Below are 15166 nucleotides of genomic sequence, written 5' to 3' on the forward strand. Positions count from 1 at the left end.
AATTAGGATGATTCTTCTCGTTATGTAAGGTACTAGTATAATATATTAATAATAAATTGGTTAAGTACTCAGATATGTTAGTGGATAACAAAGACGTAATTAAGTAGCATTATTATGGGGAGCTTATGTGTTACAATCAATAATATTAATTTCTTATGGCATTGTAAAAAGAAACCACATGCTAAGCATCTCAACATTCACCAAACTGTGTCTTTTACTTATTTTAACAACTCGAAACCACACTTATTGATCTTCCAAGTGATGACATTTGCTCCCCAAATAAACACACGGAAAGAAGCCTTGGTGACATTGCTACAAAAAGAGGACCAGTTTTCCCCAAATACACGTCTCAAATCGATGGTCTGGTAACTTATGAAGACGTGATGATCATTTGGATTGGTAATTGCTAGATGCGACCAACAATCATTGTGATTGTAAACATGCTCATTACCGTTGATCTTGTTGGTCTTGAAATCGAACTCGAATTCGATATAAGTTAGCGGCCCAGATTTATTTAACACAAAAGCAGCACAAAATGCGATTTTGAAATATGGATCACTAACATCAAACCAATTAGGAGGAAGCCGGATTTGGATTGAGTTCCCACCATCTGTTTGATAGCTGAACCACTCTGGGATTTCATCCCCTGGATACACCGTTTTAATAAAGGAAATATCCTGTACCACATGGACTACAAATTAATCTAAAAAGACATCAGAAAAATCATCAATTTTATCTAGTCCTGATTAATTTATTATCATCTCCTATCCATATATAGTAAAGCGTACACTACAAACAAACAAATAATAAAATAAAAAAAATCCATGGGACTTTTAGCCATTATAAATTGTTATGTGTAAAAGCACTTTTGGCCAAAACAATAGTTGTTGGTTAAAACGATTAGTTTTGGCTACAAAGGTTATTGTGGTTTTAGCTACAATTAATATAGCATTGCTCAAAACTTTTAACCACAGAAGTATAGGCCACAACCTAATAAATGCCTTTATTATAGCATTGCTCAAAACTTTTAACCACAGAAGTATAGGCCACACAATATAAACTTTCAGCCACAATTTTGTTGTGGCCAGTACTCTGTTTTACTGTAGTAATGGTAATATAATTAGAATATTCTGTTGTGAAAATGATTGTATATAAATAAATAAATATATATATATATATATATATGCAAATGTATATACTTACATCAATATCCTGAGCAGCACACAAAATTCTCCGATGCGCACCATAAGCAATTAGGTTGTTGCGCGTGTTGTGATCCAATTTTAAACAATTGTCAAACCTATACTCGTACCCTTTGTGTCGTTTTTTTTTATCTTGGCGATCAGAAGCATGAACGCAACATTCTTCACCCAATAAATCTTGTGCTGTTGGAGTCCTCCAGCTTGATATGGTCTGCAGCGATGAGCAGTTATATGCAGATAAAATTGTTAAAGATGATGGAAGCTCTGTTATTGATTTCAATCTCTTACAACCACTTATACTCAAATTTCGTAGAGATGAACTTATACGATCATTCGAGATTTCTGGAAGCTTTTCTAGGTTTAGGCAATCGCCAAGATCTAGATATTTCAGATGTTCCAACTTCCAAATATTTTCTGGTTGACTTTTAAGTCTTTTGCAATTTTTCAAAACTAAATATAAGAGACCCAAAAGACACCCAATTGATGATGGCACTTCCTCTATTGCTGTCCCGCCCAATCTTAAGTTCCTTATATTTAATGGAAGATATTCTATGCCATCTTTCAGATTCTGGCAATCACTCAAATCTAGACATTGAAGCTTGTCCAGATTTTTTAAATATGAAGGAACTTTAACCAATCTTTTACAACCTTCAAGATTTAAGGTTTCAAGACTTATAGCCCCACTCAAATTTGGTATTCCAATAAGGTGCTGAGAATGACTAAGATCCAACTTCTTTAACTTCCCAATGGGCTGTCACAAACCAAAAAAAAGAAAAAAAAAAAAACACTCAATAGTTAACTACTATATATCCAATATGATATCCATATATATATATATATATATACATATTTAAACTGATGATCTTATTATTTTAATATTAGATCTTTTATTATTAAATTTTTTATCAAATCAAATATTAAAATTTAAATTAAATTCAAAAATATTAAAATTTAAATTTACTAATATATTAAAATGTAAATTCTGTCAAGATTCAATAATTAATAAATATATTTTAAATCTCAGTTTTTGATGCAAAATTGAAAAAAGAAATCTTTAACATTAGTGCTAATATTAAATGTCTGATTTAACCTGGTCATATATATATATATAGCCTTTTAAATGCTTGAATAAGGTTATGGAACAAATATATCCTAACTGTATGAGAGAATTATTGATATATACGCAAGATTCTCTCAATCCCACATGAGTTTCATCTAGGAGGCTTCAGATTACATGTGTTTCATCTAGGAGGCTTCGGATTACATGTAATCCAATGTTGGGTTAGATGTACATAATCCAAAGCCTCTTGAATGAAATTCATCTAGGAATTTCTTGGATTAAAAAAAATAAACATTGTAAATATGTTAATAAATAAATTAACTAGCAACAATGTATACCTGGTTTTCATTCCAATCTATCTCCACAAGTTGGCTGCCACGCATAACAAGTTCAACAAGATTCTCTGTGATAAAATTTGATGGCAAATAATTTAAAGGGTATGAGTCCCATTGAAAATATCTTAGCTCATCAGAAAGATTATCAATACCTTCCGAAGGAAGATATATTTCTTTGCACAATTCTTTTTTTAGGAGTAAGGCTCTATAATCAAATCTTTCATCAAAATGCATTCTAAGAAATCTTAGATGATGCATTTTTGAGAATGCTGTAGACCTCACATTTAAATCCTTTTTAAGCTCCGACTGACTTAATAACATGCCTTCCATTTCAGAGCTTCCCTGACAATCAACCCAATGTTACAGATAAGGATATATATTCACAATATATAAAGGAAATTTACTATCTAGTGTATATAATTTATTAAAAAAAAAAAAAAACTAAAGTATGTATTTTTGTTAGATATATAAATAAATATATATTGATTTACACTTACCGTATTTCTTTCAAGTACATGGCAAACATCCTTGGCAATCCACAATCTACTACGATTTCCTGGTTCTTTGTTTTCATCACAAACAATGGCCTTACCCATTTGTCGTAGTAAAGCATGCATGGACAATCTTTTTTGATATTCAACTATTAAGGACTTATCAATGAGAACACTTATTCCAATCGTTGCATCAGAATGCTCACTTCGATGTAATATGCTTTCTACATGTTCTCTATCAACTTCATCATTAAAGAAGCATGCAATGTCAAGAAATATATCCTGGATGCCTTTGTCGCCTAATCCATCAAAACTTATTTTCAACACTTTTTGAATGTCCTTATTTGGACCTATTTGCAGCTTACCTAATGCACTTTCCCATTCTTTTTTGCTTTTGGAGTAAACTAAAGAACCCAAAACTTTAAGAGCTAATGGATTGCCATCCGCATAATTTGCCACTTCTTTTGATAAAGTTTCATAATCTGCTACAAGATCAGAATTTTTTCTAAAAGCATGCAAGCGGAAGAGCTCAAGAGCTTCAAAATCATTTAATCTCTTAACCTCATAGATTTTATCAGCCATTGTCCTAAGCAGTTGGACATCTCTAGATGTGACAATGATTCTACTTCCATCAACAAAATGGTCAAACCCGTCAAGTAAATATTGTAATGTGGATACTGAATCCACATCATCTAAAACAACAAGGACCTTTTTATGATGAAATCTGTCTTGAATGAAAGTTGATACTACAAATGGAGTGTCTGTGTTTATAATAGTGTCATCCTTTAATAACACAGATAGAAGTTTATTTCTCAAATGATTTATTCCATGTCTTTCGGATTCTTCCCTTACATCCTTAAGAAAGCAATAACCATCAAAAGGAGAACATGAAAATTTTTGAAATGCCATACTAGCAAGGGTGGTCTTACCGATACCTCCCATGCCCCAAATACCTATGATGCGAACATCCATTGAGCAAAATAATAATTCAATTTCCATGATACGCTCTTCAATCCCAATGAGGCTCCCCTTGAAATTATCATTTGTTAAATGGTATTTAGGCAATTTCAATAAAACATCTTCAACAATTTTTTGAACTAGCATATACTCAGGCCTAGCAAATGAAGAGATCAAATACAATTGTTAGCTATTTTATATAAATTTAGGAATTTAAAATAAAGAGTATAGATCATTTCAATTTTAATACTCAATTTATTAGTTATATATGTGGATGATTTAAATTCAATTTATTAGTTATATGTCTGGATGATTTGAATTTTTATTCAACATTTATAGTTGTTATTGTAAAAACTATGATTGCTATAAGTCTAATTGGAATTTTTTTTTTTTTTTGGTTGGACTTTTAAATCAACTTAATTATAAAAAAAAAAATTACGTTGTTTAATTATAGTTAACTCCAAAAAAGCTAAGTGATGGATTTTATTCTTGTCAAGGACACAGATCTTATTTAACATGACCTTTACCTTATAACCTAACAAGAAAATGATGATTTATAAAATTATAGACGGATTTTTAATATCTTTCCATGATTTAATAGACAGAGAATATGTGATTTATGTTGTATACATATTAAAAAATTAATAAGATAGAAAGTTACCTAAAATTCTTCGAATCATAACCGCTCAAAGCAGCCACTTCTTTCAGAGCATCCCTCCACTGTTGCACCTTGTCCATTCTATCCTTAAAACGATGTTCGTGTTTAGCAAATGCTACACCATAACTATCTTCCTGTTTCCTTACAATGGATGGTTCTATTTCATAAAAAATGGGTATGACATTTCCATCACTCTTGCATTCAAGTATTTTCACCACTTCATCTAGACACCATGTGGAAGAAGCAAAGTCTTTGGAGAAAATTATTATCCAAATCTTTGATTCTCTAATGGCTTTCATAAGTTGTGGTGAGATTTCCTGGCCGCTTTCAAGTTTTTGATCATCCATGTAGGTTTGGATATTCTTTTCACGCAAAGCACGATACAGATTGCTAGTAAAGCCATAGCGGGTGTCTTCACCTCTGAAACTAAGAAACGCATCATGCTTTCCTTGAGAAGAAGAAGAAGAAGCCATGTTTCTAACCTGAAAATCCACAAGTTAAGGAAAAAAAAAATCAAAAATTGGAGCTCAATCCGTTGATTATATATATATATATATATAGATATGTATATATATACATAGAGAAAGAATAACCATAAAAGCTCCTTCCTTTAATGCCTCTCCCTTCTCCATAAAAGCTCACAAACCCAACCCATCGTTCTCACATTGCTACTTTTTTTACATGCACATTTGTACATGCCTCTGTCACTGCTGCAGCTAGGTTCTCCGATGCCGTTTTGCTCTCTGCTATTGTTCAAAACCGTCTTTGCCGATTGCCCAAAACGATGTGTTTCTCTGTTTGGAGAAACAAGAGAATTAAAGGAGTTGGAAGCCGCGTTATCTTTTAGTCAACATGTTGAAATAGTCAATAGCCTATAAAAAAATAAATAAATAAGGAATAATTATATGATTTTCAAAACTTAACAAAGAATAATACTTAGATGTAGCAACTAATTAATTTATCAAAACTTATACCGAAATAACATGTACCATGTGCCAAGAATACAAATTTGCGTTTGGTCTGTGGAATCGTAAGGGGAATAGCAGAATGAATGGACCAGAATCATATATATATATATATATATATATATTTTTATTCCCCATGTGCATGTTAATCAAAACAAGACTTGATTGCACTTTGCATGTTAATCAAAAGACAAATTAAAAAAAATTATAAAGTAAAATCCTTCTCCATTGCTATTTTATTTATTTACAAGTGGGCTAGGGATCGAAGTTGAAATTGCTTGCAAGTTAACGCGGCTTTTACATCTTTATTTAGAAAATTGTTTAATGGATGCATGATGCATTTTTTTTTATGCCAAGATATATATATATATACACACACACACACACACACACACATATATATATAAATCAATATTTACAAATATACAACCCTTGTTGCCACCCGTTATCATTGACTTTTTCCTTTTCTTTTTCTCTTTTTTTTTTTTTTTTTTATTTGCTTTGGTGCTTTCAACTTTAACAATTTTGTACTTAATTTTTCAATTTATTGCAATTTGTGTTTTGTTTGTCTTTAACTAAAAAGAACAATGTTCATATAACTGATATTAAATTGTATTAATTTTCAAACTATAAAATATTAAAATGTAAAATCTTAAATTTATTTTTAAAATTTTGAATTTTAATACTTTTTATTCTTTAAAAAAAATCGATCAACTAACTATATTAAATTATATCAAATTTTAAAATAAAAGATACTAAAAATGCAATTTGTAATAAATTAAAAATTTAATCATGTGAAATGGTATTTAAATACTGTTAATCAAAAGTCAAATGGCCTAATTTGGAACAAATTAAAAAAATCAAGAATCTAAATGGTTGAGTTGTAAAGTTATGGGCTTAAATTGTAAAATCTTAAAAATTAAATATATCGAAATGCAATTAACTGTCATGTAAAATTGGTTCAATTGATAAGCCACTCACATCTATTGTCAGGACCCGTCCAGAATTCCTTCCCCGGAACCCTAGACAAGCCCTGATCCCAGGGAAGCCCTACCGAACCCTCCAACGGAAAATCCAACAGAGCCTTCCCTAAGGGATTTACTTACCACAAATTACCTGCACTGAAAACACACTTCTATAACCATCCCCTTATTCCTCCCATAATACTACAAATTGATTCCACAAATTGCAGCACTTCAAAAGAAAACAACAGCAGCAACCCAGTGCATAAAAAACAACTACACGTCCAATACAGTATACAGAGCATTATACAGATAAATGTGGAATTTATAAAATGACAGATAAGGAAACAATACAAGATAGAGAGGAAAAAGGGAAGAAAACTTCTTGAACATTCGACAACGAACTGAGACGTTGGGCTCGCCCCGGACAATCAACGTCTCCAACCTGAACCTAGGGGAACGGAATTTAAGAGTGTGAGATGCTAATCATCTCAGTGAGTGACCCTAACTACTGAACACCTTTAATAATAATAATATAAAAATAAAGGAATTTAATTAACCAGTACCGAACAATTAAATAAATAAATAAATAAATATTTGAAGTAATAATTTCTCTCAAAACCCTCACTATTCACTCTGTTGGAAAAGTTCCCCTTTTAAAACATTTTCACAAAACCCGATGTACGTACTCCCCGAAAACCAAGGGACCAAATAATTTAATAAACAACAAATAAATAAACAAATAAATAAATAAATACCCCAAATATAAATAAACTGCAATAAATTATAATAAATAATTTTAGAACACCTTTGGGGTTTAAAACATTATTTGCAATTTACACCGACGCACCACACCATATACTGGTGATGCCCTCCGATACCCAGCGTCCTGAGTACCGACTGGCGGGGGGGTTAAAGAGAGAAACCTGTAACGGTCACTTCGGCGTCCCGACAGTACCGCTGCTAAAACCATCAACCCGGCCAAGGAGGGGGGCGGCTGCACAACAACAAACTTGCCTGCCCACGGTCCAATGGCAACTCACGGGTGAAGTAATAACCACGTGCTAAACCACATAATAACCGCGTGCTACCACGTGTCCATACACCATACACCAGAACACCAATACTGTATGAGTGCGTCTAAAAATAACATTATTAGCGAACCGTACTGTTTTCCAAAATTACCGTGGGAAATACATTAAATTCTCACACTTACCATCCCACACATTTTTATTAAACAACCCGGTACGAAACATTGATAACCAACAAACCAAAATTTTCTCGAAGTACGGGATGCAACCATAAAAATACCGCGGGCATAATTTATAAAATTTAAACAAATATTTTCGTAAAATATTTAACCAAATTATGCCCGAAAAATTAATACTGAAAACCACGTACAATTAATACCGAAACATACTTTGCTCATGCATAATAAATAAATTAAACCACAATAAAACCATAATTAAATCACACCACATGAGCATAATTTAAATACCAATTAAACATAATCAATTGCCCAAAAATGATATAAAATCCAGACACAATCAATTTCTGAAAATACTTGCTCATGTGTAATAAATACCGTTTAATAACAATATAATAATAATCGGGAATTTCTAATGACCCAAAATTTCATTTAACACCAATGGGTAAATATATATATAAAATAATATTTTTCCCGATTATATTTAAAATACGCCACATGAGCACCAATTACAGATATCAAATTAACACCACATAAATACAATTAATTACCCAAAAATATTTTTAAAGGTGGGTCACTCACCTGGAGCACGCAATTAACCCATGATCCACCACGAGATCAATTCCACGACTCACCGGTGCTCCTAGAACACAGTTCACAGATAGTCAAATAAATTAATATTTTAATCGGATAAATAATACCCGGTACCCGGGGGGCTTAAACGCAAACGTTAACCAAAATAGGCGAATGATATACCGAATCGAAGCTCGTGGAACGAGGATTACAAATCCGATCTCCATCGACCTCAATTCCGCCGGAGGTGGCCGGAATTTGGCCGGAAAGCTTCGGTCGGTTTTGATCTTGAGGGATCTTTCAAACGGTGGGGATTTTGGGCAAACTAACCCCGGAAATGGACTCAGAGGGGTCAAAATTAGTGGGATAAAGGTATGGGATGGGCTGGGTTGGTCTGAAACGGCGAGAATTGCCGGAAAAATTTCACCTCACCGCCGCGACTTCGCCGGCCCCATCTGGGCGCGTCCGGCGGCGGCTGGCCGGGAAATTTGGTGGCCGAGGTCGCAAGGTCGTGGGCTTGGACGGTGGGCGGCGCGTGTTCTGTATGGGTGGCCGGAAAAAGTGTAGCAAGGAGAGAGAGAGGGACGGCCGGTGGGAGAAAAAAACTGTGCGTGTTTTGTTTTGATGGGCTCGGGGAAGAAGAAGGAAAAAAAAGGAAAAAAAGAAAAGAAAAAGAAAAAAAGAAACCATGTTTTCCCACGTGGGGAAAAGAAAAGAAAAAGAAAAAGAAAAGGGAAAATAAAACAAATAAATTCAAATTAATTAAATAAAAATATTATTATTTAAAATAATAATAAAAATAATTTGATTTTACACATGGTTGACATGTGGCTTCTCAACATGGTGACACATGGTCACCTTCAGTAAGTCACACGTGGCACATCGTTATACGTTCAAAAATAATATTAAAATAATACGGTATTTGAAAAACTTTACAGGTCCATAACTTTTAAACCACATGTCCAAATCGGACGTGCCGCCAGTCTACGGACTCGTATCGACGAGCACTTCACAACCATGCATGAGTCAACGCTCAACCTTGCATGAATAAAAAGTCAACTCCGACACCCCTTGGACAGTTTGGACCTCAACTTGTTTTGCTCAAAACTTTCAAACAGTAGCTCCGTTTTCAACGTGCTACCAGTCTACGAACTCGTGCCAACGTGTACTTTATAACGGTACCTCAGTCAACCTAGAATTCCAATCGGGTCAAAAAGTTAATTTTTGACCCCTTCGGTCAACGGTCAACGGTTAACCTCGGTCAACGTGCAAAAATTTCCGACATGGTTCGGGACAGGGTGTTACACCTATAACTAGAAGATCATAGATTTGAGATATAGTATGGAGAAAATTATTATAAATTGTAAAACAAAAAAATTAGTTAACCATTTTTTTTTTAATATTCAAGGTGAAAATATTTAAATTTGATTAAGTACTACGCATTGTGCTCATAGAAACCATACCGTTGACTTTATATGCAGAGTTTGTATTCCTTTTCCTAAATATAATATATTAACTAACATGATTTTTTAGCATTTATCATATATATATATATATATAAGATATTAGTATTATATTATAATAATAAATTTGTTAAGTACTTTATAATCGTATTGCACCAAAAAAGAAAAAAGAAAAGAAAAAAAAGCACTTTATTATTGTGAATAACAAAGACCTAATCAAGTAGCATTATTAGGGGCATGCTTATTTGCCATTAATTTATCAACAAATAAAATTATCCTCTTGGTGTTAGGAAATACTGAGCACTCAAAAAAGTTCTCTATTATTGTGAATGACAAAGACCTAATTAAGTAGCATTATTAGGGGCATGCTCATGTGCTATTAATTTATTGCCAATATTAAAAGTATCCTCTTGGTGTCAGGAAGTACTAAGCACTCAGTGCAACGAGAGTATTAGAAAAATTTTCCACACACAAGTTTAATTTCACATTGAATTGGCCAAAAATTCTCTCATGTTTCTCTTTCTTTCTCCCCTTTTCTCCTCACATATCATCTGTCCATACAATATATGTACTTTGAATTTAGTCCTAAACTAAACGAGATCGTTTCATTTAATGGCAATCATGGAAAAACATTGAAGAGAGTTTTTTGTAAATGCATTTTATAAAGTTTTTTTTTTCTTTTTTCTTTTCTTCTTTTTTTTTTTTTTTTTTTTGACTATGCATTTTTATAAAGTTGAGTACTTTGTCTTAAAGTTGCAAGCTTTAATTCTCAATGGGCTGGTGAGCCCTTGAAAAGCAAACTATATTCTAAAACGTTCAAAACGGAATCAATTTCATAGGCCCAAACTTTTAGGAAAGAGAAGTGGCCCATAGTCTTTCTAAATGTCCAATTGGGAAATGGGGAATTTGGCCCAATGCCCCCATAGGGATGAGCTTCACGATTTTTACCCCTTCATTTGCTATCTTTTTTTTTTTCTACCCTTTCAATTTTTAATAATCCCAAAATACCTTTATATCCAAATTAAATATTTTTACTTTTTATTTTATTTTATGTTATTTCTTTCTTTTCTTCACCCAACTGTTCTCTTCTCCTTCATCACCCTTCCCTAAAGCTGGCTCATCTCTTCTCATTCATCCATCAATCTTTCTTCACTTAGTTGCCCTTTTGCCAAACAGTCCCGTTTCGTCTCTCCGGTCACCAAAATTCCATACAAAGAAAGAAATTGATGGTTTGGAATTCGAAATTAGGGTATTGTGAAGAAGGAGGACGTGGATTTGTATACGAAGCTCAAGGGTGGTACTGCATGACGGAAGCAGATGCCTAAGCTTGCTGCTTCACTTGACCTCTCTGATAAAATGTCTGGTCTGTTTGCTTCATTTTTCCTTTGACTTTTCGATTTGAGTGGTTTCTAGGGTTTATTTAAAACATTTGTGGGGTATGTTTTTTTTTTTTTCTGATTGCTTTTGAGATAAGTTGGAATCGAAATTAGGGTTATGTTTTTTTGTTTTTGCTATTTCTGTAATTTTTTTCCTTATGCTTTTGTAATTTTTGTTTTAGGTAGTGTTCGGTGTGTGATTTGACGGTCTGATAATGGAAATCGGCAAGGATTCAGGAATGGAGGACAGGGATTTTGTGGTGGAGACTTGCATTACACATACTCTACCCCCGGCATTGACGCTTGAGAAAGGATTAGAGAGTATCAAAGATGCTGTGGGGAAGTTGAAGCTGAATCCTCCTTCTACCTCCAATGGGTTCTTTCGGTTTCAGGTACTGGAAAATTCCATAAGGCTTTGCTGTTTTGATAATATGTTGTTTTGTTTGGTTTTCATTTCATATGTGATTCTGTGAGGATTTCTAAAGGTCACTATGCCTTCAAGTGCGAAAGATTTGGATTGGTTTGCCTGTCAGTCAGAGTCTTGCAAGGTTTTCCCTCTGTTTTTATGTCGAAGGAAACAGAAAATCCTGATTGTATGTGAATGAAGCCATTAGAGTTTTTGGAATTGGCTCTACTGTTCACTTTAGACGGAGTTCTTATTCTATCTCAAGAGAGAAGACAACGACCAAAAGGTTTAGATTCTTGTATCTCTTATTTCTCACTCATCAAAAGCGTCTCCTATGATGATTTAGGGGTTGCATTTGGTTTTTGTTATTTGTTGTCTGTTGTTCATTATATATATATATATATATATGTAAAAGTAATTTTAACTTTATTAGGACAAGAGTTCCTTTTTTCCTATTGAGCTTGATGGCTGAACTGGTTAAAGTTGGGAGTTTGTAATACGGTTCCCCAACTCCATAAAAGAAAAGATTGCCTTTTGAATAGTTAGTCTGAAAGATGGATGTTTCAAACTTCTATTTGGAGGGTCATGGACAATTTTGGAGCTATTAAGACTTACGACTTACCCTCTTCCATTGACATCAAGGTGCAGGAGGTTATGTAATCATTTTTTTAAGTGGCTTTAGGCTAACGAGCGGAATATGTGTTGAGTAAGAACCCAAGATTTGTTAGTTATTTTGTTGAAAGGTCTATTTGGAAAATGACAAGGCAGAAATGAAATTGAATATTAATGTGAACTCTTCATTGGCAATTATGTAAGGAATGTTTCAACATTATATGCTAAAGGCTTTAAAACATTTTATGAAATTTAGAATAATTTTGTCCATTTATTGGAAATTTGTGGTTGGTATGAAAAATTGATTAAGTAATGATGGTTAGTTGCTTATGGTTATGCATCTAATTATGATGCAAAATTTGTTGCCTTTAAGGTTCCTGCATGTTTGATAATTTGCATTCGGTATTGCAAATATGATGCATACTGTAGTGGCAATTTTTTTTTATCTACATTTAGGTGTACGTTGTTTGGCATGGATACTTGGGTCTTTTAGATTTGTATGAATCTTTTCCTTGACAGCTCTAAAAATGGTAGCTAGATGCTATTAAATTTAAGTAATGTTTGTGGTTTCCATAGATAGAACAAATGAGCTCTTGCAAAATAAGGGTAAAACTTCAACTGTTTATTAGTCATGGTTTTGCATGTGATAGTTATTTAATTTATTGCTTTACGTAGTTGCATGTGATACTTATTTAATGTATGTCTTTGCTGTACTTAGTTGCCTGGTGCCATTGCTTGTCTTTTTATTACCGTAGTTGTGTTGTGTAATGGTATGCTTTTTCTTATTCTTCTACAGTTTGTTATTTATTTATTTTTATTAATTTTTGGTCATTGGTGTCAGGACCCGTCCAAAATTCCTCACCGGAACCCTAGATAAGCCCTGATCCCAGGGAAACCCTACCGGACCCTCCAATGGAAAATCCGACAGAACCTCCCCTAAGGGTTGGACTTACCACAAATTTCCTGCACTGAAAACACACTTCTATATTCATCCCCTTATTCCTCCCACATACTACAATTTGATTCCACAAATTTACAGCACTCCAAATGAATAACAGTAAATTAGTGCATAATTAATACATAAATATCCAAGACAGTATACAGAGCTTCATGAAGTACTATTAAGTAGAGAATTTATACAACAAGGATGAAATAAATATTACAATTGAAATAAATGAAGACAAGATAACTTCTCGAACTATGACAGCAACGAAGATTAGGTTCGCTCCGGCAGAATGTCTACCACCCCTTGCACCTAAGGGAACGAAATTTAAAAATATGAGATACTAATCATCTCAGGGAGTGACCCTATCTACTGTACACTTTTAATATTAATAATATAACAAATAAAGGAATTTACTTACTCAATACCGAACAACTAAATAAATAAATAAATAAAAATTCATTGAAAATAATATTTTCTCTCAAAACCCTCACTATTCACTCCGTTGGAAAGGTTTCCCTTTTAAAATATTTTCGCAAAACCCGTTATTCATATGCCCAAAAATCAAGGAATCGTTAATTTAATAAATAATAATTAAATAATCCAAATATAAATAAAATGTAATAAAATATAATAACTAATTTTAGAACACTTTAGGGTTTGAAATTTCTATCTGAAAATTTATACTTGACGCACCACACCATATACCAGTGATGTCCTTCGATACCCAGCTTCTCGAGCACCGTCTGGCGGGGGGGTTAAAGAGAGAAACTTGCATACGGTCGCTTCAGCGTCCCGACAGCGCCGCTGCTAAAACCGTCATCCTAGCCATGGAGGGGGCGGCTGATGCGCATTACATAAAACTTGCCTGCCCTCGGTCCAATGGCAACTCACGGGAGACATTATAACTTGCGCGCTCATCCACATATACAGTACAGAACACCAGTACTATATGAGTGCTTCTAAAACCAATTATTAAATTTATTATTAAAATACCAAATTTTCCAAAAATTCACCGTGGGAATTATACCATTTTTCGAACTCAACCTCCCACATTTTTCTTTAACATTTCCAGTACAAATCCACCGATAACAATATACAAATAATTTTTCTCGTATCACAAAGTCCATCAAATAATGTTCCACGGGCATAATTATAAAATTTGAAGCCACCAATTTAAACCAATAATTTCCTTGAAATATTTAAAATCAAATCATGCCCAAAAATAATATTAAAATCCAAATATAATTAAGTAAATGAAACCACCTTACTCATGCGTGATAAATATAATTAAATCACAATAATAATAAAAAATTCATTAATAAACCAAATTTTCATTTAGCAGCAATAAACATATATGTACATATAAAATAATATTTTTTCCACAATTATATTTAAATTCCACCACATGAGCATAGTTCTAGATATCAAATTAACACCAAATAAATATAATTAATCACCCCAAAATAATTTTAAAGGTGGGTCACTCACCTTAAGCACGTATATCAATCAAGATCCTCCGCAGGATCAACTCCACTACCCACACGTGCACCTAAAATATCCACAATACACAAAACCAATTATTTCAATATTTTAATCGGGTAACTCCCAAATGGGTACCCAAGGAGCGAACACAAACAACAACCAAAATTGACGAGTAATATACCGAATCAAAGCTTGAGTGAAGAGGATTACGAATCCGGTCTTACTTCCCAAAGATCGGACGCGAGGTGGTCGGAATCTCGCTGAAAAGCTTTCGAGATTCAACTCTTTGATTCTCTCAATCCGTTGAGATTTGAGGAAAGGGGACACCAGATTTGGGTTCAGAGGGTCAGAATTAGTGGAAAAGGAGGGGCGGTGCAGCCGAAAACTCGCCGGAAAATGAATTTTCCCGGCGACCCGCCGTGGTCACAGGAATCCGTCATCGCTGGTGGTGCGTCCGATGGCCACTAGCCG

General features: G+C 33.6%; 1 protein-coding gene across 1 annotated transcript; it reads right to left on the reverse strand.

Moving 5' to 3' along the window:
- Positions 1-218: 218 nt before the first annotated feature.
- LOC112488918 (TMV resistance protein N-like) lies at positions 219-5176 on the reverse strand. The gene is made up of 6 exons (XM_048463615.2): positions 4707-5176; positions 3095-4202; positions 2750-2939; positions 2601-2665; positions 1204-1953; positions 219-677 (listed from the first exon to the last, which is right to left on the reverse strand). The coding sequence occupies exons 1-6, from the start codon at positions 5174-5176 to the stop codon at positions 219-221; spliced, it is 3042 nt and encodes a 1013-aa protein (XP_048319572.2).
- Positions 5177-15166: the final 9990 nt, after the last annotated feature.

Source organism: Ziziphus jujuba, chromosome 6, assembly GCF_031755915.1.
Source record: "Ziziphus jujuba cultivar Dongzao chromosome 6, ASM3175591v1".
Lineage (NCBI taxonomy): Eukaryota > Viridiplantae > Streptophyta > Magnoliopsida > Rosales > Rhamnaceae > Ziziphus > Ziziphus jujuba.

Coding starts and splice junctions, on each gene's coding strand:
- LOC112488918 (XM_048463615.2), bottom strand. CDS start 5,176: ATGGCTTCTTCTTCTTCTTCTCAAGGAAAGCATGATGCGTTTCTTAGT. Junction 2,666..2,749: donor AATATATCTTCCTTCGGAAG/GTATTGATAATC, acceptor ATTTTATCACAG/AGAATCTTGTTGAACTTGTT. Junction 678..1,203: donor GTGCTGCTCAGGATATTGAT/GTAAGTATATAC, acceptor CATGTGGTACAG/GATATTTCCTTTATTAAAAC.